The 26,047-nt window shown below is 38.6% G+C and overlaps 1 protein-coding gene across 3 annotated transcripts in view; it reads right to left on the bottom strand.

The window, feature by feature from the left end:
- LOC6050002 (mucin-2) overlaps nt 1–26,047 on the bottom strand; it is a 58,199-nt gene that overhangs the window by 18,580 nt on the left and 13,572 nt on the right. For all 3 annotated transcript variants that reach the window (XM_038260245.1, XM_038260246.1, XM_038260247.1), the window contains exon 2: nt 13,423–13,559. In XM_038260245.1, the coding sequence (XP_038116173.1) occupies nt 13,423–13,476 (54 nt within the window). In that variant the 5' untranslated portion in view covers nt 13,477–13,559. The remainder of the gene's footprint in view (nt 1–13,422; nt 13,560–26,047) is intronic.

Raw genomic sequence — 26,047 nt, 5'->3', positions numbered from 1 at the left:
GAAGTATTTTTCTAAACTTCATAATATTAACTAAGGTCTTGTGGGACCCCAAGACGGATCAAATGAGACCATAACGGTTCAAATCGGTTCAGCCAGTCCGGAGATAATCGTGTGCATATTTTTCGGTGCACGGACTTACAGACATACACATACACACGCACAGAAATTTATTCAGAATTTGGTTCTGAGTCGATAGGTATACGCGAAGGTGGGTCTACGAGGTCATATAAAGAAGTTAATTTTTCGAGTAATTTTATAGCCTTTTCTCATTGAGGTGAGGAAGGCAAAAAGGTTTTTAAAGGTCCTATAAACGGAATTTTCCATTTTTGCTTTTTAAGTGTTTTTAAAACTGCCTTGGACACGGGAATTCAAAAACACACAAAAAAGCAAAAACTAAACCTTAAAAAAGCGAACTGCACCGCCCCCACCCCCATAGCCTTCGTTTAACTATAGAAGAAACTAGTTCAAATCACCGTCAAATCAATGCAACATTTAGCAACACTTTAGTTCACACCTCTAAACGCAATGCGTGGGCATCGAATTTGGTTAACTAACTCTGTTCCCTTCACGCCCAAACTGCCATAATACACACTCTGCCCAGAGGGGCTTGGCTCCAATAAACCAATTAACAGCTGCTGACACCTATTCGGAGAAATTTCGCCATCTTCAAACGCTTGAAGCTAATCGCTTTTAACCCCTCGCAGAAATGGGTCATTGTTGCATGGTCGCATTTGCATAGACAACCATTTTTTTTTTTTCTTGTCAAGCTTTATCACGTGAAAATGTTTGCCCAAATTGTTAACCCTTCTGTTTGGCCTCCACCACCGTGGGTAATGTCACAGACAAGTGGATGCTCAAGCAGAGGTCGGCGGGACTCCCACGTAAATCGTTCACATTTGGACGTCCATTTGTCGCTCCGCACCAGTCGTTTGTGCAGATCATCAGCCGGTAAACAACCGGTTTGGGGCGTCCAAATCTGGCCCGACCACCGGGGGAAAGATACCGCGCGTGGAAGAAAGATGTGACCAACTGACTGTCAGTTGAATGAGCCCTCAGATGTCGCAGCTGAGTTGCCGAAAAAAAAAACAAGATTGCACACGTTTAGCCCCGCGGCCGACCAAGGGGCCAATGATTCATAGCTTACATAATTTCGCTTAACATGTTTACTTCATCGAAGAGGGGGAGAGAGAAGCCCCTTAAACCATCAGTATGCACAGTGAACGACCTCTCCCCATTCGGTAACGAATTTATTTTGGGGCCGCCACTGAGGGGTCAGACCCAGCAGCAGCGGCACATCTTTATCGCCAAATCATGGACCTTTTCCAGTTCGTTTTGGCCACACGGTTGGGCCCTTCGGAGAGCTGTTGTGGATGCTGTGCGTACGAATCGTCACGATTAAGACTTGGCTTGGCTGGGAAGGGCACTTTGGTGGGGCATTTTGAAGACTTTTTTTTTTCTCACAGACGTTATGCTTTTACTTTTACCAGATTGGAAAGAAGAGCTCTCCAGTGGGGTGTAGCTCCCGCAGAGATGTAGGACAGAGGCAAGGTCACGTGTCTCTGTGTGGTTGACCGTTGCGGATCGGTGGGGACCGTTCCTTTTTGGGAATGCTGTTGAATTTCGGATGACCCTTTTGGGTTCATCTTTTGGTTGGATGGACAAGACGACTTACCTTTACTGATTGATTGACAATCTCTTTGAAGTATTCCTCAGTCGGATCGATAATTTTGAAGTTTTAAAGCATCTTCAGCTTTGATAACTAGAGTTTATTTTTCTTTAAATTTATTATTAGTTACATTCAATTCGGAGTGCATAATTGGCAAAGGAAGCGCGTGGTCGTAAAAAAATATTCGGAGTGAAAAGTGATTTTTTTTGTGTGTGCCTTTTGTTTCGCATTTTTGTCGTGAATTGTGATATAGTTTTCGATAAAAACGATCCGAGTTCGTTAGGTTTATCGCGTAACAAAATTATTTTGATTCATCAAGAACGTCGTGTGGTGCGCGAGTTTTTTTTTAAAGACCTTCCCATAGCTCCGTAGCTCGGAGGGCTCGACGTCGGTTGTTTGTGTGGTAAGCCCTCTCCATAGCATCGTAGCTCGAGAGGCAACGAAAATCAATACCTTATCTAGCTAACAGAAAGAAGATCGGAAAGCACTTGATGATTGAGTTCGTCGCGTCTATTCCGTAACAAATTCATGAACTAAATGATTATATAATTAAAAATCAGACTACGCTATCATTGCACCTCATTTTATAAATAAATATTATTTGGTTTTATCTTTCCACAGCCGGCTGTCTAAGATTAAACCATTTCATTAAAAATTTACCAACAGTTAAACGGGAAATGTCTCATCCGCAGCAACCGATTGTTTGCCTTGAGAATAAAATATAATACCTTTCAACAAACACTATGATTTTGGGTCGCATCATCATCTTCTATGATGAATCCTGACCAAACACCTTATCCTACTAATCAATTTTCAGGTTCCTGGCGCTTGTGGGGTGTAAGCACAGAGTAAATCAACTGCCCTAGTAGCAACCTGCGCTAACTAACATTCCCGTCCCTTAAAATCGAGATCTACAAACTGACTTGGTGGGCGCCGTTGGTGGCCAATGACTGTTACCTATTCGCAACTGATCTTGTTCTGGAAATCATGGTGTTTTATCTTTTCAGCGCATTCATACATGCAGTTGATAAGAGAAATACCACTTGATAGTCGAAGCCTATGATCAGTAGTGCTGAAAGGATATTACGGTTCTGTTCAGCAACGGAGAAGGACAACCATGGGTGGTCTCTCATGCTCATGCTCATGCTCATTATTAGTTACATTCAATTGGTTTATTTAATTTTTCTCTGAAATTCTAGAATGCTGAGATCCAAATAAATAGTAGATCTGCACAGTTTGTCTTTTTTGCTAATTTTTTTCTCAGCAATTATTATACCAAAAAAAACACGTATATTTAGCAAGTTAACGGTGTATCGTTTTTTTGTTTATTCACCAAAGAACTGTCTAAAATAAACACCGACAAACAAAATTTCTGCGCAGACTCAACTCGAACTTTGAATTTTCCAAAAATATTTAGACAAAAATGGGTTTTCTCCAAAGTTTGTATGGGGAATTAGTGCTGTTCGCTACTCCCACATATTGCATGCAATTTTTTGGTTATATGCAAGAGCGACGAACCGCCCTAATTCTCCATGCAAACTTTGGAGAAAAACCATTCGGTCCTGTATAAATATTTTTGAAAAATTCAAAGTGCACGTGATTCTGGGGACCCCAAACATCATGCTTCCCCTCGAGTTGAGCTTGCGCAGTCATTTTAGTCATTTTTTGTTGGTCAGTGTATTTTATAGCAAAGTTTGTTCTTTACGCTGTGTCCCCTTAAGGATTTGCATCTATTTTCATCAAATGTTTGAAATCAAATTCATACAAATTCATATTTTTTGGCAAAATTTCACATAACAAAAAAAAATTATTCACAATTGAAATATTATTTTTTTGAAACTTTTTTACCATTGAAGTTATTTTAGAAGCTAAGGCCAATACAAATATTACTTTAAGTTTGATTTCAAGGTGGATTTTTTATGTATTAAAGCAAAGTTATCTATGTTTTCAATTGATATGGTTAATTTTTCGCAAAAATTCTCAATTTTGTCTAAGGAATTGAATAAAGAAGAGGGCTCAACATTATTTGTATCCCCCTTATGTCCAATGAACATTGCTAATTTTAAACAGAAAGTGTTAGTTAAACGTGTATTTTATGTTGTTTTAAAATCCTTTGTTGAAATCTACCGTCCTCTTACAAACAAACAAGTCATCCATCACAAATCTCATAATTGTCATTGACTTTTCGGTCTGTGGCACACCAATTTAGCTAACCTGCGTGTACAACACGACTTCATACTTAATCTTTCCAAAATTAAAGGGCCAACATCTTAAACAGCAAGAAAAAAAAACTCTGATGAAGATCGCCTCCATGTGTGAATCCCCCAACCAGCAAATCAACCCAAGATCAGATTCCACCGACCTGATAGACGAAACCGAAAAGGTGACCCACTCGACGATCAGCGACGAACAGCAGATCTTTTCAGCAATAATTATTATGATTACTTTACGAGTCCCTCGATACTTCAAAATCTGCGACCCCCTTCGTTGACCCTGCATTTGTTCGCTGTGGGGACGAGTTTGTTGGTCACCGACAGTCTTTTGGTCAAACATCTGCGTTAACCGCAGTTTCGACCACGACGACCGATTAGCCTAATCTGGTTGTCCCCGCGCTTCATCCCGCGTGTGGCCAAGCTGAACCAGCAGGTGGCGTTACTTCACCTTCTCTGGAGTCACAGACATACGGATGGGTCTTGGGCCAACTCAGAGATTTGAACACTCAAGCTGCTGGTGATGGCTGCTGTTTGGCTGTGCCGCTAGGTCATCCCCGCACACTAATGAACCCGTCAGAGGTCCGCTGGTCATCAGTGTCGGCCTGGGATTGTCCCCGACGTGAAAGAGAGTGCATCAAATGTCGCGTCAGTCTCGGGGGGGGGGGCATCGATCATCGCAACACTTCCTCCAACGATCGGCAAAGGTTTACGGTCATCTACGTGGTCACCGATGGTCATATCAACGGACTTGCAGCTGGATTTGAGTAAATGCGAAATGTTTTTAAATCGTCAGTTTGACGCTACCGGGGAGTTGCATTTTTATGGATGGATGGACGTCACACGGCTGGTGGACAGATCGCGTTGCCTAGTCAACGATTAGGTGGGTTTATGTTTGATTTATCGCTGACTTTGGGTTGTGCCGCAATGGGCTGGTTGGTTGGGCATAACGACGTTTGTTCAGGCACGAGGTGATCTGCTGGGTGCTACTGGTATTGGATGCATGTTTGCAATTGGTTGAAGAATTGGATGTTGCTGGGGCCGTTTTTAAATAGAAATATTCTTGGTTTGGAGCAGATTTGTTGAATTCAGAGTCATCCTTGCGCTTTCTCAAGAACATTATTATTTCATCGCTGCACCTCAAGAATTGATGTAGTGTATCAATGTAAAACACGGCATACAACCTTTACAGTAATAAACCTAATTTTTTTTTGACCTCTCCGACCTTGAAGATCTCCCATCAAAATCTAATCTCCCATTAGTACCATCACAAGCAGGTTGATCATTGTACCACACCGTATTCAGCGATTCGTTCCAAACCTTTTGCAAATTAACCCAACGTCCATGCCAAGACTTGCGATCTTTCGCAGATGTACACGATCTTTTTGGGTAATTGCTCGTTTATTATAGCCTCACCGCGGAGATCATAAGTAACGGCGGCGGCGGTGGCTTCAAATAATGGGAAAATAATTGTTTTGGCCACCTGTCTTTAGGCACATCAATTTGCGATGGCACTTCTTTCTACTTGTGCTCGCCCGAGCCGGGGTGGAGGCAGCGTTTTAAAACCCATATAAAAATAATTAAACGCCGTGTTACTCTTCGCCACACGTGGACTGACCACACCGACGGGGGGGATTCAGACTTTTTTTTTCGAGGGAAAGGTCAACCACTTTTTACCACTTCTTGGCGGCGATTAAGCATCGGCGGCGTCTTCTTCCTCGAATGGCATGCCGTCTGCCTCCGGCCGATTGCGTCTTTTTATAGCGTCTGATTCAGCAGATATTTTAGCATATTTTAGTACGTGTGTTCTGCCGTGATTTGGCCACGGGGAGAGTTCGTACGCGTGTTGTGGGTTCTGCTTACATAAGCTCCAAGTCAACCCGCAAAGAAGATGACTCGAGCACCTGCGTAAATTTGTCACCTGGCGGAATTATACGGGCTTTGGATTGCAGAGTGGTTTGAGATTTGTGGGCATAATGTGTGTTGTAACTTGAGTCATAAACTGAAAACAAATCCAATCTGAACATTTTTACCACATTTTCGTAAAGCCAAAGAAAAACGCAGAAGACCTGTTTTTCAAGTTTTGAAGATTATGAAGGGCTATCTATAAAAATGTTAATAATGTGGCAGATTTTATTGATTGATCGCTATAAATAACAGCAAAGAATGAATTAAAATAAATTTCATACTTCGAGTCTAAGCGAAAGAATAGCTCATCAATTTACTTACATGAAGATGTCCTTCATTTCACCACAAAAATTACCTTTAATTTTTAGAATTAAATTAAAATTACCTTTAGGTCAGAATTCGGGAATTGAAAACATTATGTTATCTTTTTGCCTTCCTGACCTTACTGAGGAAAGGCTATAAAATCACTCGAAAACTGAACTTCTCAATTAGACCTCCTAGACCCACCTTCATGTATACCTATCGACTCAGAATCGAATTCTGAGCAAATGTCTGTGTGTGTGTGTGTAGGGATGTGGGTCTGTGCACCAAAAAATATGCACTCGATTATCTCAGCACTGGCTTAACCGATTTGGACCGTTTTGGTCTCATGCGATTCGTCTTGGGGTCCCATAAGTCCCTATTGAAAATTATGAAGTTTAGTAAAGTACTTCAAAAGTTATGCTAAAAAAACGATTTTGACTAAAGCCCGGAAGATTGTAAAAAGGGTGGTTTTTGTAAGAAACCCCAGCATGTTATACATTTTTAGAAAGGTATTTAAAATACCTTTCCAACGCAACCAATACATTGAAGATCTGACACTCCTATCAAAAGTTATTAGCAATTAAGTGTTATTTATGCACTTTTTGGAAACCGGATCTCAGATATCACGATGAAAACGTTGTCCAGATCTATCATGCAACCCGTCGTTGAACAGGTAATCAAAAGACCTTTCCAACGCGTCCAAAACATTGAAGATCTGACAACCCTATCAAAAGTTATAAGCACTTAAGAGTTATTTATACACTTTTTGGAGGCTAGTTCTCAGATATTTAGATGAAAACGTATTCCAAATATATCATGCGACCTATCTTTGGATAGGTAATTTAAAGACCTTCTCACGAGCGTGTCTATTTTGGATAGCATTACCCTTTGAATGAGAGGAAGGCACCAACCACCTAAGGGTGGATTAAGTAACGTTTTTTTAAAGAAATTGCTGTAATTAGATCATCTTGAAAATAATCATGAAAAACAGCAAAATAAAAGCACCACAAATCAAAATCAATGTTAAGTAGTTGTATGGAAATTTCCCAATTTTCTCGAGCTTGGGAGTTTAAGTGTAAAAATCTAATGTTTATCGACTCTAATCAAGGTCAGAAATATGGATAAACGCTTTATAAAATTAATGCAATGTTATGCAATGATTTGAAAATTTTACAAGAAACAGTGTTTTGTTACATGTTTTATGTAAAATATTTGTTCAAACAGAAAAATCTTTAGCGATACATTACATCATATTAAATAAGATATTTAAATTATACCTAAATACCTAAACTAGATCATGAAAACGCATCCCTTTGTGTAGAAGATTCCCCCTCTATTTTGAAAATTTTGAATTTGACAATTATCAAAAAGGGGAAAGTATATTTTTTAGTCATTTACAATTTTGCTTCCAAAAATCTTTTTTTTTTAAAGGTTCTCGAGAACTGTATTGTTTTAATTAACTGATGCTAAAAAAAATATTTTTTCTTCAAAAATAAAAAATGTAGGCATTATCCATAACGGCCAAATTGTAATTTTAGAATCGAAAAATTAATGTTGGGTTCTTATAACTTTACACAAAACTTATCATTAAAAATTAATATGTTTAAAGATCGGTAATTCACAATTATTGTCACACAGAAAAAAAAAGTCGCTATCAGATATAAAAATAAAAATCTTCTAATTGGATGAAAAAATCTTTTATTTACTAGAAGATTTCCCATCTATTTTCAGCTAAATTTTTAATTTGAGCAATTATCTAAGAGGGGAAAGAGGTTTACGTTTATTTTGTAATCATTTTCAAACTGTATTGTTTCAATTGAAATAATACGAATAAAAAACGAATTTTTGAAATGACATTTCTTGATGAAAGTTAATGATACTGATATACATTTCAGTTTGACGCAATCAATAACCTTAACTTTGCAATAGTTCAGCAGTTTTTTTAGATGTAGATTTGTATATATTTTAAAATCAGATTTGAAATTTTAATATAATTGCATGCAAAAAAGGTTTCTTTTAACATATAACATTTTTTGTATTCAGAGATCTGTAATTTGCAAATATTTTCAGAAGGAAACAGAGAGTTGCCCTTAAAAAGCGCTCAGTTCTTAAAAAAGGCAAAATGGATTTAAAAAATCTCCGAATTTTTAACCTATCCATATACAATCCAGACTCGAGTATCCAATGCCTCAATTATCCGAAGTTTAGTCAAATAGGAATGGTTCATTGCCTTAAAAATTACTAAATGCAATTTTTAAATATTTAGCATCCTTTTTGGATTTGAAGTTTTTAAACCTATTTAGAGTTGTTCACTTAAGCTCAACAATCAAAAATATGACAAAGAAAATGCGGAATTCGAAATTCCATGCAATCCAATATATTTTTTCTATACTCGAGGATATATTTAATGTTTAAAGAGAAAACTTTTCCAATGCGACCTTGATATTGATATCAAACAATCATAACTTGTGCAAACCAAAGTCAAGTCTCTTCACGAATCAGGTCTCATCACAATAAAAGCCCCATCAAAGCTCGAGGTATCAAACCGGAAAAAAAATATTCGTGCATAAAATATTCAACCTTGAAATATTTTTGTTTTTATAGCGATTACAAACCAGTTTTTCTCATGAACATAAAGAAACCAACTTCGCATACCATAAGGAAGACACACACAGAGTCCGCCACTGTGAAATCATCACACCGCGAAGCGGTCCTGAAATCGTCAAAGCTAGCCAAAGTCGCGCGGATGGCTCGTTTCGAAGGTTACTATCAATACTGATCCATCTCGTGGAGCTGATGGTGATGCTACAGGTTCTCCACCATAAGGTTGATTAATATATGCAAATGGCTTACCACAGCAGCACAATATTGCGTGTGTCATCTCGGGGTCCGATCGTGGGGCGGGGAGAGCGAACAAGTGATTCAAGGTTATCCCAAACGGTCCACGGCCAGCGATTGCCAGCAGCGTCATCCGGATCACGGTGAACCTGCTGTGGCGACGACGCACATGCGGTGGCCCTAAAATTGCCACCCCTTTGGACGGCTTCGCCGTCAATCTCTGTTGTCGGAGTTGCTTTTTTTTCAAAATTTCATCTTAGACAGATTCGTCATTTCAATTTCTCCATCAAATTTTGATGATTTGTAAGATTTTAAATAATTTACCATTTGAATTGCTAAAACATCAATTTCGTCAAGAGAGCATGGCGGTGACGGCGCGATGTATCAACAAATGTGCGATGACAAGTTGGGCGTGTGACCCGTGGTCCATTAATTGGGACAAGACACCGACGGGACAGCGAGGAGGACAGCGCTCACCGACGGTGTCAATCTAGTTGGGCATGTCACTCTCACGTCAAAAGGGTCGTAAAAAGAGTGTTGCCGAAAGTCCTACGCCCATCAAGTGGATTTAGGGTCAAGATTGGTATAGGAACACGGTTTGTAGCGGTTCAGCGGAGATTTGGAGATACAGATGTATCACGATTGTTGAACTTTGGGGGGGTATCAGGACCGTTTGACGACCTTGACATGCGAGCAGCTATCTACATAATCGTAAAAGGACGAAACGGTAGGTCCATCAAAATACAGTTACGTCCTTTTTTTAATGAATTTTCAAAGTTACGGGCTCTCATCGCTGATTTGAAATCACAGTTATAATATTTGATCGTTCTTAAAATGATCGGTCATCAAATGCAGTCCATAAAACCCCAAACGACTCCCTCGCCGCCCTCTCAGCTGCGATTAATATCGCAAATTAATTAGTCACTTCAGCGTAACGGGTCGCCCCAAAACACGCGTACCCGTTTATTGGCGTTTCCCGCGCCATCTCGCCTGTCAATTAGTGCAGAGCCCGGCCAGTAGAAACAATTTTACTACTGCTGCTACTACTCACTTCACGATGCGGGGTCATAAAGATGCAAATCTTGCTCAAACCCAACGCTGCCGCAGAGCTGCCTCTATTGTGAGTACCAGCGATTGTACCCTTTTCGGAGTACCGTTGAACGCTGAGGGTTTGAAAAGATTGTTTTTAAGTTGATTAGAAGAAATTAACTCAAGCCACCCTACGGTCTACGGTACAAGCCAAAAGTCAAACGTTCACCGATCGAATCGCACTTTACCCGAGCTAGAACCCCGGCAATTACAGAGACTAATATAAGCCCATTATCCCGTTCGATTCTGATCCGGCACCTCTATGCTTAGTTAATCAGGCATACCTGATAGGACATCATCATCATCATCACAGTGGTAACCAAGTCCGGCACGCGGATGAACTTTTCCAAAGTGGTCTATCTCCGGTTTGCCATCTGATTTACATCACGAACGATGTTCGCCAAGCCGGAGACCTTCGGCGAAGGTTCGCTGTGTTTCGCAGGGGAAATATCACTTCTGGGCAATGCTAGAAGCTTACCGCTAACCCCTAACCCTTTAATGTCCGTCATTGCTCAGTTTACAGGCGCAAGGTCTTACAATTAAAACATTGTGTGAATTTGGAAGATTTAATTTTTGAAGGTTATGATTTAGATTTAGACTTTAGACTGACAATTTAGACTGAAAAAGTGACATTTCTATACAAAATTACACTACACGCCCCAATCGACAGAATTGAATTTTAGTGATTTTGCTGAGGAAGAACAACGTTTTAAATTTCGGCTAAGATTATACAGTCATGCCCCGTTTCTGCACGCCTCGGTTTTGCACTGCCCCGGTTATGATTCGTTCAGCTGCCTCGGGTAAGCACGGCCCAGTGCTTAACTGAAGCACAGAGCTAATGGTATTTTGGCTATATGGGAGACTATAATCGTATCGTATACGATCGGAATTTTTTCATACATTTCGGAAGTTGTAACATTTTTTTTGGAAAATACTATTTTTTCACAAAACTTCGCATTATCGAAAAAATGCTCAAAAGTTCAGTTATTTTACAAGATGGGTATCAAATGATCAAGATATTTTAATCAATTTCGAAGCATTTAACAATTTTTTTTAAACTCAAAATTTTCACAAACAATATTGTCAAAAAATACAAAATTTATAACAGTGAAATTTTAGGTGTATTTTTTCCTAAAATACGTTGTTTTGTGATTTTTTTAGTAATTTCAAAAAAGGTTGTTATAACATTCGAAATATATGAAAAAATCCGATCCTTCGATATCTATGTTGTAAAAAAAACTGAAAATTGAAGTATTTTCAAAAATAAGTAATTTTATGAAAATTTTAAGTTTTATTTTTTTTAAAGTTATTACAATCCAATTGTATGAAAAAGTCCCGGTCATTTGACCCATACTGCAAAAAAAACTGAAATTTGGAGTATTTTTTGAAAAAAAACGTAGTTTTGTGAAAAGTTGAGTATTTTCAAAAAATGTTGTTACTACATTCGAAATGTATGACAGAAATGCGATCATGTGATATCCATATTGCAATAACAAATGTTTTGAGGTTTTCAGAGAAAAAAATATGCATTTTCAAAATACAGGAAAAATAAGTATTTTTGTAAAAAAAATCATGTTACTATCAGCAATTCCATTTGAAAAGAGCCTAAACCAAAAAAAAAGTTCTCCGATCGGGCTCAAAATTTTTCTGGGGGTTCCTTGGCCAAAATAATTAGACCCGTATTTTTTTGTTTGGCCATTAGGGTGGCCTACATCGTGCTAGGGTGGTTCAAAAAATGGCAATTTTCGTCATTTTCGCAAAACCACTTTTTCTAAAATCATATCTCCGCGCCATTTCATCCGATTTTAGCTGTCTTAGACGCAAAGAAAGGTGATGAGTTTGGCTATTTGGGAAAAATAGTAAAGTTCCAAAATCTAGCTTAACTATTGAAAAGTCGTATGAAAACTTAAAATGGCGTTTTGACCGTGTCTGGACCAAAGAGCCTATGTCTGAAAATATTTTATCGGATTCCTCGAAAATTTCACATAACATATCAAAATTGGCGATGTCGAACCGTACGTTTTGGAGATACGATTTTTGAAAATAAAACTGCGTTTTCGACGCCACGCGCAAAAACGGGAAAATGACGAAATCGGCAAAAATCAACTTTTTCACTAAAACTGCGATAACTTTAAAATTTCAGCGATGACCTATACATGTCTGGGTACCAAAATTTTCGTAATTGAGAGACGCAACTTTTGGTACCATAACATCTATAGGTCATCGCTGAAATTTTAAAGTTATCGCAGTTTTAGTGGAAAAAGTTGATTTTGCCGATTTCGTCATTTTCCCGTTTTTGCGCGTGGCGCGTCGAAAACGCAGTTTTTTCAAAAATCATATCTCGGAAACGTACGGTTCGACATCGCCAATTTTTGATATGTTATGTGAAATTTTCCGAGGAATCCGATAAAATATTTTCAGACATAGGCTCTTTGGTCCAGACACGGTCAAAACGCCATTTTAAGTTTTCATACGACTTTTTCAATAGTTAAGCTAGATTTTTGGAACTTTTACTAAATAGCCAAACTCATCACCTTTCTTTGCGTCTAAGACAGCTAAAATCGGATGAAATGGCGCGGAGATATGATTTTTAGAAAAAGTGGTTTTTGCGAAAATGACGAAAATTGCCATTTTTGAACCACCCTAGCACGATGTAGGCCACCCTAATGGCCAAACAAAAAAATACGGGTCTAATTATTTTGGCCAAGGAACCCCCAGAAAAATTTTGAGCCCGATCGGAGAACTTTTTTTTTGGTTTAGGCTCTTTTCAAATGGAATTGCTGTATAATAACAATGGATAACTATCATCATCCCGAATTCACAACACTATATTTTTATGTTTGCATGATTTTTCATTCGATTATAGCCAATGTCTCCCATATAGTCAAAATCCCATAAGCTCTGTGCTTCAGTTATGCACGCCTCGGTTTTGCATCCCCCATATGCGGTGCTAAACCGAGGCATTACTGTATCATTTTGTGGTAAGGAACCAGGCGCCTCCATGGTTTTATGCTGAGAAACAGAAATTCAATGGAGGCGCTTGGTGTCTTATAATGATTTATACCTCAAAATTTACAACCTTTCGCAAGAAATTACCTAAAATTCAATTCTGTCGATTGGAGTGTTTTTAGGGAGCCCAAATCTATCATACCTTGATGAAACTGAAGCGTTTACTGACATCAACTTACAACGTACCTAAATAAAACATTTTTACTGCTTATCACAAAGCACATCAAATTTTGACCTAAATCACTAGCGATAATATAATTCAAAACAGTGATATTGGACCATAAACCATTTTTGGTCAATAGCAAATAAGAAGCATATTGTCGTCACCCACGTAAAGTTCCAACGAGTTCCGCCCAGCCTGAGTGATTTCATTCACATAAACATAAAGGATCCACTTACCTGAACGAGCAAAATTAAGCCTAACGAGTTTAGGCTGAGTATCCTCCGCCTCATTCTCGCGTGGTGGTGTTTGGTCCCTTCGGGGGAACCACCAGCACCAGCAAGGGGGTGGATCGGGGCCACGCAGGAACGGCGTTCTGTGAAGTTAAATAGAGAGAGATAGAGAGTCAGAAAGAGGTGACGATGAGTGGCGTTTTTCAGCGTTACGTCCCCGAAGCAACAGCCGGTTGACCTCCGGGGAGTTTTGGTCCAAGGACCGCTGTCAATTTTCCTCGAGACACACAGCTTCAAGAAGGTTCGTACGCACCGAAAAAGGATCGTCTAGAGAACGGGTCGTTGATTTAATTATTTTCACGGTAAGTTTATTTCAACGAGCCGCTTTCTCGCTCTCAATGGATCTCAATCTTCAGTGGAGTGATAAATTTCGAATGGGGACACTTTTGGGTGAAGATTCCCCGGTATCATCAAAATTGAATGTCATTGTGGGGGTGTTTTGTGAAATTTGTACCGTTTAGGGAGTTTGTTTCCACTGGGAAGCTTCTCGTTAACACAATGAATTATTGAATACAAAATGGCTAGACAGCAGATACTTTTAAACTTTTGTTCTCATGAATGTTCTGCCAAAAAAAGAAAATTCTCATATTTTTAACAGCTGGTGTAAGGAACGATTCTTGAGCAAAATCAAGAGAATTTGACACTGGCATCATTGAAGATTCCTTCCACTTAATTATCATATAAGCCATCAAAGTCATCAGCATCACGATATTTGCTCAGTCATTGTTGATCCGGGTGGTTCACACTTTCAAGTGGCTTCCTGTTTAAAAAAGCATTTTGTATTCACAATTTTTCGATTATTTGCCAGCTGATCAGTCATGTAAATAAAGATGTTAGTATGCAAACTTGGTTAGAAAATGTGCCTTTGCATACTAAGATGCACTCTACGGCTAAACCAACGCAGATTTCGATAACCCCTGTTGACGGTAACTACGGTAATGTAGTTTTTGACACGAAACAAATGTTCTTGAGTATGATCAACTTAATCTTTTAACAAGATTAACATCAAATCTATTGGCAATAAACAACTGAACAAACAATTCGATCTGTGGCAAGGGGTCACATCCTATCGTCACCTTTTGAGCCTGTTCAGCTCAAACATATTTCACCCTGGTTTAGCACGTACCATATCGTATTCTTCCCACGCAGCAAGACCCACAAAGACCGCTCGCAAAATTAGCATATTTTTCTCAGCCCATTCCGGCGGTGGCGGCTTCGGTATGATGACCTATCCGCAAACCCGTCCAATAAGTCACCTGTCAGTAAAATCTGTCTCTGCCTCAGTGACTCCCTTCCGCCCCTGCCTCCAGGCTTAGAAGTTATTAATGATCTACTCCTCAACGCAAGCTTCAATGTGCTTTTGCGTACGCAGAGTTGAGTCGTTGAGTGAAAAAAAAAGTCTTCAAACAAGCTACGCTACTAGAAACAAAGGTTCGTTCTCCCCATCGGATCATCAAACACAAACACCTGGGGCGGTGACACTTTGACCGGGGCTGGACACCTCCATTAGACGTTGGCACCGGCAAAGAAGTTAATCTTGACATAATCCGCCATCTCGTTCATCTCCTTTTAAAGCCGAGAGATGCGCCTGAACCAAACGAACGCGCCACGCCGGGTGTACTTATGTAATTAAGAAATTCACTGGTGGAACTTATTCGACGGAATCCACCAGCGGTACGAGTGCAGTATGTGACCAGAGGACAGGTACGTAGGTTGCAGGTCCAACAAGTTGGGTAGACACTACAGCGCGTGTGTTCAAAAGGGTGATCCGCGAAGGCGAACCGAAAATCAGATAACGGATGATCGGTACTTAACCTTTGCCAGCCTTTTGAGGTTACGATGCGTTGAGTTCTTGGACGCCCGCGATCCTTAGGCCACTGAGAATTGAAGATTGAAACTGCGACATTCGAGAGCGAAACAATGAACGGCGGAAATATTGACATTTCGGATACAATGTACTGAGTTGGCTTGGGCGCCATTGATTGTGGTTAGTGTTTTTTGATCATTTAAACCGCGCTGAGAGTTAGCATCCATCAAATGATTGTAAGTGCGTACAACTTACCAAAAGGATGTCAGGTCAAAACGCGTTTGACACACATACATGACCGACTACCATAAACATTTGTAACTATAACTCAGGACTTCGGCAACCAAATTCAACCAAACTTCGGAACAATGCACAGGATGGTCAAGCAAAAAACGTGTTTGTTATTGTTTACATTGTAGGCTCTTTTTTCTCGGAACGTCAAAATGTGACTTGCAGCGAGATAGTACGATAGCAGCGATTTGATGACGGAAATTTTACATTTTCTCTCAAAAACTTCAAAGATTTCAAGTTAGCCTCTCTGATTATTTCATTTCAAATAGCACGTAGTTTCATCAATTACGATTTTTAAACATTTTTCATGATTCATGACCGATAGGCTGGATTCGTTTACCTCTAAAATAGATGCGATTTTTATTATAATTTTTTTTTTCCCCTGAAGGATCTGAATGGATTATAAAAGATTCAATAAATTTCGGAAGATTTTTTTTTCACTCAAAAATAATGTCTAGATTGGTGCGCTGGAAGTGGGGACGGAAGTCGTGATTATTCAGGTTATTTTTTTGTGTGCTTTTGGGTCGCTGTTAGTATGGGGTGAGTGCATAATTTGTAAAGGGAGCGCATGGTCGTAAAAAATATTCGGAGTGAAAAGTTATTTTTTGTGTGAGCTTTTGTCGTGTTTTAATGTGTGCTATTTCTTGCTAGCAATGATAATATCAGTCCTTCCTTTATCATCGCTGATCGGAGGGCACGCCGCCGGTTGAGTTTGTCGTAGTAATTGTGTTCCAAAGTAACAGGGTGTTAATTGTGTTTCCTACTTCAGTCGATTGCGGGCGGCGAGGCCACGCCTTACTGAATTATTTGTGTCCTGAGCGTCATTTTTGTTGAGTAATTGGTGTTTTTTTTGTGCTTTTGTAATCTTAATCAATTGTTTTGTGATTTTCAAAGCCCTTCCTATATCATCGTTGATCGGAAGGCACGGCGTCGGGTAAATTGTATTTATTTTTTCGAATAAGGTTTTTTTTATGGTAAAAAAGCTATTTCTATATAATGATAGAAAGACGCACTGACATTTTGGATCGTCGAGTTAATAGTGGGGCAAAATAATTTTGTGTGAGTAATTTTGTATGTTAACCATGAAGACCTTCCCATAGCTTCGTTGCTCGGAAGGCTCGCCGACGGGTCTGTTATAAAAGTCCTCCCCATAGCATCGTAGCTCGGGAGGCATCGAAAAGCCAATACCTCATCCTACTAACCCATAAAATAATAATCACGCGATGCTTGAAGGAGATGCTATGGATTTAACGGTCTCAAGCGTCATCAACAAGTATATAGCGAAAAACTATGTGCTTGATGAATCTGCAACTTCAACTATCGGACTAACATTCCTCCCTTTCGTTGAACTGCAGGCTTCTTGGGAGGGCGCCGGTATTGACTATCAAAGTAGGGATCTTCAGAGGTTAAACAGTGAACGGATGGTTGGCTCCCACTGATCATTTTTGATTCATTGTTTAACTTCAGCTGATCTGTCAATATCGGAGAAGCAGCTCATTGGCAGTCAACCATGCTCATGCTCAGATTTTTTCACAAAGATACAACTCTTTGAAAAATTAAACCCCTTTTTTAATTTCAAGCTCACTTTTAAATTTTTTGCCGTAAGTTCTATAAAATTATCAAGTTATGATTGCAGGTACTGTCCACAATTTTAAATATTTGGTTTTTTGTTTTTTTAGTGACTTTGAATTTATTATTTATTTTATTTATAAGTTAAATTTAATTCTTAATTTTTTGTTATAGATTCATTAATTATCAAATCAAATTTGCTAAACTTACACACATATTAATAAAAATCGATTACTTTAATCTAGTCAAACATTACCGAAATATTTGGTAAACATAAATATGTCTCGTTCAACAAAATATAAAAACATTTGCAGAACATTTTTTAAAACCAAATAAAACAAAACCATACCATGAGAGATTTCAAAATTTCTCGTTAATCATGATGCTATAAAAATAGATGACCTATCAATAAAACTTCTCCAGAACACTGTATTTTCTTCCAAAACTTGAATAAAGTCATGACTAATAGCGTTCATCATTTGACAAATCCCTCGATTTAGCAGCGCCATTATGATAAACTAAGTGATTTTTATGACCAGTGGGGCTACCACACCTTCAATAGCTGGGATCCCGGATGTTGGGAGTGCGAGCTGAATCTCCAATAAAAATAAGTCATTGACGAGGAAAACCATGCAGCGGACCCTACTCAGGATGGGTGGAGAATAGAACGTGACGATGGTGACCCGGGTTGGCAAAAGAGCACATCCTAGAGATTGGTCGCTAATTCCGTTAGTCGTGTTATAACTAGTAGGTTTGAATTTTTCGAATGTTTATCCCAATTATCAATAGGAGTTGAACAGAAAATGCTTCCTTCATTGTGTGTACTAACTACATTTGACACCAACTACGTCAGTTCTTACCACGGTGTGATGAAGCCAATCTAGCACCAAACACATGAACCGTTCAGAATTGGTTGTTAGCTCATCACTCGTATGTGTTTTGCTATTCCCCGACCAAGTGGCTGGTCAAACTCTTACCGTCAGGCCAATCCCGCGCGGTGATGAGTGTACGAGAAAACTAATAAAACTTTTATGGCAACATTGTGTGCGGCAAAGAGTGGGGGGGGCCTCCTCGGCCACGGCGATATGGCAATCAATGTTTCACCTGTCTCGTACGAGTACGTTGAAAGAACGAGAACCGTTCGTACAAGCGTAACTAAATGTCAAACAAATAATTCTGATAATTAATTGAAACTCGTAACCGTCGTCTGGTAAGCCACTGGTACAGGTGGTAGTGAATGGATTTTGCTGACCACACTGGTTCGACTCTAGGGCTAGCGTGAAGGGTGGATTGTACAGTTTGCACAGGGTGAAATGAAGAATTGCACAATTTTCATCTAATTAGAACCTAATGGGATTGGCTTATAGGATTTTTGGTAATTTGTATTTCTCCATGCTGTTTACTGGAATTGGTTATATAAGCATTGTTATAACGTCCGAATATGATTATATTTTTTCTGCTAATCGTTCAGCGTTCAGAGTTTGTATGGTTAAATGTGTTACCTTCAATATCAAACCAATGCGTATTCTAGCACATAAGGGTTTATTCAAATATTACGTTCAGAGATTTTTGGGATTTCAGAACTCGGATGATCACAGCTCTGGACAATCAATTCTGGAACTGTACTGCCGTTCTAATCTAGTCCGTTCCATATGTAAAAAGAGAGTGAGATAACGCTGTGAGAAGTCCAAAAAAAAGTTTTACCATTTTTCTCATTCTAAACCAACAATTTCTATATGATTTTTTACACAGTTTTTTGTTTCAAAATCAGTCTAAAAATATAACTGAGCAATTCTCTACCAAAACCGGAAATGAATTTTATTTGTATTTTTTTATTTGGCTCAAACTTTGTGGGGGCCTTCCCTATGGCCAAATATGCTATTTTGTGTCATTGTTTCATCCATACAAGTCTCCATACAATTTTGGCAGCTGTCCATACAAGGTATGTAAATATTCAAACAGCTGTAACTTTTGAGTGAATTTTCTGATCAATTTGGTATCTTCGGCAAAGTTGTAGGTATTGTTGAGGACTTTTGAGAAAAAAATAGGTACACGGAAAAAAAAATTTGCAGATTTTTTTATCAACTTTTTTTTCACTAAAACTCAATTTCCCAAAATACGTATTTTTTTATTTTCGAGATTTTTTTATATGTTTTAGGGGACAAAAATCCGCAACTTTTGAGCCATAGAGAAACATGGTCAAAAAATCTGCCGCCGAGTTATGAATATTTGAAAAAATAGTGCAAAAACAATTTTGACATTATTTTTTAATGCAAAATTGAATTTGCAATTGAAAAGTACTTTACAGATTTTTTGATAAAGGCTCCGTTTTCAAGATATAGCCACCGAAAGTTCAATTTTAGCGAAATATTTGCAGTTTTTCAATTTTAAAAAATAGTGACCATGAGTGACCATTTCTAAAATTTTTTTTTTTTTTGAAAAGTTCAAATTTTCTATAAAATTGTCTAAGAGACATTGAAGATTGGACCTCTGGTTGCTGAGATACAGCGGCTTAAAGAAAAATAAACACGAAAATTGAAGTTTTCAAATTTTCTGAACTTCTCAAAAAAAATATTTTTAGAAATATTCACTCATGGTCACTATTTTTAAAAATTGAAAAACTGCAAATATTTCGCTAAAATCAAACTTTCGGTGGCTATATCTTGAAAACGGAGCACTTTATCAAAAAATCTGTAAAGTACTTTTCGATTGCAAATTCAATTTTGCATTAAACAAGAATGTCAAACTTGTTTTTGCACTATTTTTTCAAAAATTCATAACTCGGCGGCAGATTTTTTGACCATGTTTCTCTATGGCTGCATAAAACTTCGTTTTTTTCCAAAAAACTTACCTAATCCACCAATGTGGTTGGAGCCTTCCTCACTCATTGCCAACACTGGCTGTACACAAATTTCATCTATTTTCGGATGGTGGATCCGGAAATAGTTTACATACATTTAAGTGAGATCTGGCTTCCAAGAAGTACACCAATATCACTTAAGGGGCCATATCTCCAGACAGGGTTGTCAGATCTTCAATGTTTTGGACTCGTTGGAAAGGTCTTTCGATAACCTAACTAACGATGGGTCGGATGGTGGATCCGGACATAGTTTACATACATTTAAGTGAGATCCGGCTTCCAAAAAGTACACCAATATCACTTAAGGGGCCATATCTCGAGACAGGGTTGCCAGATCTTCAATGTTTTGGACTCGTTGGAAGGGTCTTTTGATAACCTAACCAACGATGGGTCGGATGCTGGATCCGGACATAGTTTACATACATTTAAGTGAGATCCGGATATATGTGAAAACACATTTTTATACATAACTTTTGAACTACTTATCGAAACTTCAATCTGTATAAAACTCGATCTATGGGACCCTAAACCAAGTCGAATGCAACAGGTTCGGGTCAAATCGGTTCAGCCAGTGCCGAGAAACATGAGCTAGTTTGTTGGTCACATACATACATACACACACACATACACACACACATACACACACACATACACACACACATACACACACACATACACACAGACATTTGTTCAGTTTTCGATTCTGAGTCGATATGTATACATGAAGGTGGGTCTACGACGTTTTTTTTACAAAGTTCATTTTTAGAGCAGGATTATAGCCTTACCTCAGTGAGGAAGGCAAATCACTATTTTTAAAAAAAAATCATAACTCGGCGGCAGATTTTTTGACCATGTTACTCTATGGCTCAAAAGTTGCGGATTTTTGTCCCCTAAAACATATAAAAAAATCTCGAAAGTCAAAAAATACGTATTTTGGGAAATTGAGTTTTAGTGAAAAAAAATGTTTCTCAAAAGTCCTCAACAATTCCTACAACTTTGCCGAAGACACCAAATTGATCAGAAAAATCACTCAAAAGTTACAGCTGTTTGAATATTTACATACCATTTTTGTATGGACAGCTGCCAAAATTGTAAGGAGACTTGTATGGGTGAACCAATGACGCAAAATAGCTTAAGGCCTTCACAAAGTTTGAGTTTAATAAAAAAATGGTCGAAATCGGCCGATTTCGTAGAGAGTTGCTCAACTGTCATAAATTTGATTTAAAATAAAAACTAACAATTTGGAGGTCAATTTGTGGAATTTTCAACAAGATACCGACTTGACTTTATTTGTCCATAAATAAAGGCAGGTCAGTCATGGTATCAAGGTAGGCTTGAACATTTACACCAGAGGTTCAACCTGGTTCAACTGTCATTTCCAGGTTTGTTTTGATAGTTTTCCAAGTTAATAATAGTCACAAAATGATAAAAAATTGATTATTTCAGATTTTGATTCCTATTCATAGATATCAAAATATGACCGGCAACGATGAACACATGAATGCAAATCTAAACTGCTAAACCCTTGAAATTAATTTGAAAAAAAAACTCCGCTTATCTGAGGAGGAATATTTTGCAGAACGCCTATTAATTTAAGACAAAGCAAAACTAATATATGGTGTACATTTGAGCCATAACGGTATGCATTTTATTTTTTCTATCCGTGGTTTTCACTTGCAAAAGAAATGGACCAAAGGATTGGATTAGTTCGTTTTAAAATTGAAATATTTCTTCAGAAATGAACAGATAATGGTATTTTCAAGGTTTACGTATTCTTAAAGATATACTCTGTAAAATATAAACAATTCTTCATGCACTCAGACGATTTGCGAGACATTTCTATATGCCTTTATTTTGCATATGGGAGAGCACGAAAGTCATATTTATTTTGGAATTTTTAGAACAAACATTACTTGTTTATTCAATAGGCTAAAAGAACATGATAAAAACAAGACTATTGGAAAGTTTATCTCATTTTTGACAAAAATACATATGGGACGGACTACACAGAAAAAAATCAATTCTCGTTATCGTGAATTAAGTTCACGAATGTGAGAACCACGAAGGAATTTATTCATGAGTATGGTGCATTTGCACTATAAACGTGAATAAATTCTTTCGTGGTTCTCGCAGTCGTGAATTTAATTCACGATTTTGAGAATTGATTTGAATTGAAAAAAGTGTTCCCAAAATCGTGAACAAGCGTTCATGAAAATGGGAACCACGAACAAAGTGTTCAAATTTCATGGTACGTTTTTCAAAATCGTACCATGGGATTTGAACACATTGTTCGAGGTTCTCATTTTCATGAACGCTTGTTCACGATTTTGGGAACTCTTTTCTCCGTGTAGATTGGCCGCAGATGATTGTCACAAATTCATACGTTGTCATTTGTCTGATCAAGTTCAAAGATTTGACCTAAATTTGTCGAACCACTAGTTTGCCAAACCAGACTACCGTCACTAGTTAGCATAACGCTCCGCTATTATGTGCATGCAAATAGATGTATGTCACCACACTGGCTGCTGCTACTCCGTCCCATCTCCATATTATGTCATAGTTCACAGCGTTTCCCAGCCCCAAAGATAGCCTTCCCCGAGCGGTGTCGTTTCGTGGATATATTTAAATGGAACCGCTCAACATTCAACACTTCACCCAACACCCACAAACGCACACACACCTTTTCCTTTCCTTCGACACACTTTTCTCTTCGTTCCACCTTCGTCGTCATTATTAAATCAAATATCCACCAGATTCATTCAGCTTGGTAGGCTCACCTTTCCCAGGTGGGTTGTCTCATTCGTAACTTCAAATAAACCGCGCGGCGTTACGACGGCTTCAGGTCAAACGATACCTGAGATGTGCCAATTGGGGTGATTAGGGACAAATTTGACACACACTTAAAGGAAGGCAAGAATTTTGGCCCTCTGTTTTACTTGAAGTTTCATACAAAAATTTTAGTGTCATTCATTTTACTCATAAAAATCCTACGTGTCCCAAAAAAAACAAATCTCACCATACTGGATACTTTTATTGGATTCGAACCATACACAAAAAAAAATTGTATAAATTTGGGAGGTGTATTGAATATTACCTATTTTATGATGTAATTTTGCCTCATTTAGACTGAAATAGCGACATTACAACATAAAAGTGGTAAAATTACACATTTTCCTAGGTAAAATTACACATTTTTTCTGACATAAAAGATGTACCCCTTTCCAGATGTAATAAATATTACCAAGATTTTTTTTCTTTGTAGGGTACGGCTTAGTCAGCACAAACCATTCGCAATAATAAATTCTCCACACGCACCAAATAGGGTGGCCCCGCGAATCACCACGTGACATTTGACATTTGAGATCATCGTCGCGCGCGCTAAAACGTTTTACCTGAAGATTCACCTGAATCGCGGGTAGGTTGTACTGCGAAAAGGACGTACCACACGGCAGGCAGGTTGTCTAATAAAGTGGCGATGGCGCACGCTTTAATTGCTTGGCAGGTAGGTTGGGGGAAAGGCCGGGTGGCGGCTAATTTTATGTTCAGAAGGAAAACGTATTAACATCTCATTCGCTGATGTTATTGGTAATAAAATTAAATTTTGATAGCTGGATTTGCGTCGAGTGGTGTGGATTACATGCCAAGTAGGGGTGGCAGATGTACTGAATGGTTTATAGCTTTATTATGTTGCAAGTTAGATATTTATGCACAATTATTTTAAAAGTAAATGAAACATATCGTAACAAAAATCGTCATTCAAAAGTAATGAAATAAATGGGTCATTCTAGGTCAACTGGGTACATTCTTGAACTCAACCTTGACCGATAGAGACCAAACTTGGAGGGAACGTTCATCAAAAACGATTATTTTTCGCAATTTCGTTTTCATGAGGAAATTTGTATAAATATTTTCTTTTACTATTTTGCACTTCACTTATAGTCTTGTGCAATTTCTTTTCATAAGTGATAATAATAAACTTTAATTTTTTGTCATAAACTTATCTTTAAAAAAAATCATACTTCAGCGTTTCTTCGGCTCAACGACACGAGTCACGAAGGAAATAGTTTTTCATCTTTACGACACCTCTTAAATCCAGCTCAAGAACGTGCTCTCAGCTGGTACACATATTGTACCTTACAGCCTGACTCAACGTCTCGTCGCCTTCGTGCTAACTTGTCGTACGTGCATTTTGGGCCAAATTGAGTTAAGAACGCCATTTTGTGCAGCTCACAATACCTCATCTTTTGACCTCCACAGATCCCCAAAATTCGATTTCAATCCTGAGATATTCAATGAAAACCAAAAGAGCTCCGAAATTTTTGGTCACTTTTCATATGAAAGAAGTTTCAATCTTGACGTGCTATCTTGTCACTCCCTGAAAATTGATGTAAGTGCGACAAAGGGCAAAGGGATTTCAGGTCAGAACGCGTTTGACGCGCGTACAAGTTAGACTACCGTAAACATTTGTAATTATTACTCGGGACTCCAGCAACCAACTTTGACCAAACTTCGGGACAATGCACAGAATGGTCAGCCAAACAAAACGTGTTTGTAATTGTTTACATTGCTAGCTTTCGTTTTTTTTATTCAAGGTCAAACATTACAACGCGTTTTTCTCGGAACGTCGAAAAGGCGGGTGCGACAAGATAGCACGACGACGTCGGTCACCCAAACTCACCACCCCCTAGTAGCCAGCTAGTGTCGTGAAGGTGGTGAAATTCCCGGCAAAAAAGACGGACTTTTTTCTGCCATGCCGGGCACAATTACTCACACTGAATTATGTCGGTCGATGGGTCTGTAGGGTAAATCAACGGCTTAGCCGATGCAATGACCATGGGGCCTTTGGAAATTCCACCAGCATTTTGTATCACAATTCGTGGTTCAATGATCGAATTCACGCCAACAGAGCGATATTGATGCCCACTGGATAAAATGATGCACCTATTGAACTGAACTATTTCCCTGTTTGAAAAATGTCGCACGTCGTACGAGTTGTCGCGCGGTTTTCATTTTACCGTTTCGATATCGATTGGTCGAAAGGACGACAAACGAACGACAAACACTCGACATGCGCGACATTGTTTTTTCCATCGATTTTCCTTCAATTTGACGTCACGATATTCGTCGACGCAGTTTGACAGTTCTCTTCAGTTGGTCTTGTTTGGACTTGATCAAATCAGAGAAACTTTGTACCGAATCGAACCAGTTTACGTTGCCGAAAGTTAGTGTGGATTTTGGCCGGTTGATTGGTAAGTTGTGTTGCTTTTTGTGAGCGGCTTTATCATAGCAATATATTCCAGATTTCCTGATTTCGGCCTTCGTGATGGAGGAGGAGGAGGAGGAGGAGAACGGGTCACATCGTTGCTCCGGCGGGCCATGCCGGAAGACGGGAAGGGAAGCACCCGGTCTGCGATCGAGGAAGCGGATTGATGTTTAACTTTCCGCGGGAGGTGGCGGTGCGTGCCATACCCAAGGAGGAGGACAATGAAACGGCAAGTAATGGATGTTTCCCCCCAATGGAACAGAAGGAGGGAGAAAGACCATTCCCCTTCCCGTCAAGTCTTGGGGAGGTGTACAATGTTCCGTGTGAAAAGAAAGGTGGAGGAAGACGGCGTTTCTGATCCGCCGGAGGTTTTTATACGGTGAGTTGTGTTTTTGAAACGATAGAGGGGGTTTTGCATCCCATTTGGACGACGGAAAATAAATGAGGACGATGAAAGTGTGCGTGGGAGGGACTGGAGAATTAAAAACCTGAAACCTTCACAAATTCTAAACAATAAAATTCTATTTTTCATACCAATCTTTCCTGAATCTTTTCAATTCCACAATTCAAATTTTCTAAGATTCACATAAATATAAAAAAATCTATTAAAAGGTATAGTTTCGTTCAAAAATATGAAAAAATATATTAAAATTATGAAATTGTGTCTATTCAATTCAATTCTATTTATTTCTTTGGTTATCTTTTAACAATACACTCAAACCCCGATGGTTTGACACCAACTGTTGTCAAACGAACGGGGTAACTTTTTAGTTTGACACTG

This window comes from Culex quinquefasciatus, chromosome 3 (genome assembly GCF_015732765.1).
Source record: "Culex quinquefasciatus strain JHB chromosome 3, VPISU_Cqui_1.0_pri_paternal, whole genome shotgun sequence".
In the NCBI taxonomy this organism is placed as follows: Eukaryota; Metazoa; Arthropoda; class Insecta; order Diptera; family Culicidae; genus Culex; species Culex quinquefasciatus.
This window is presented reverse-complemented; position numbering and strand designations above follow the sequence as displayed.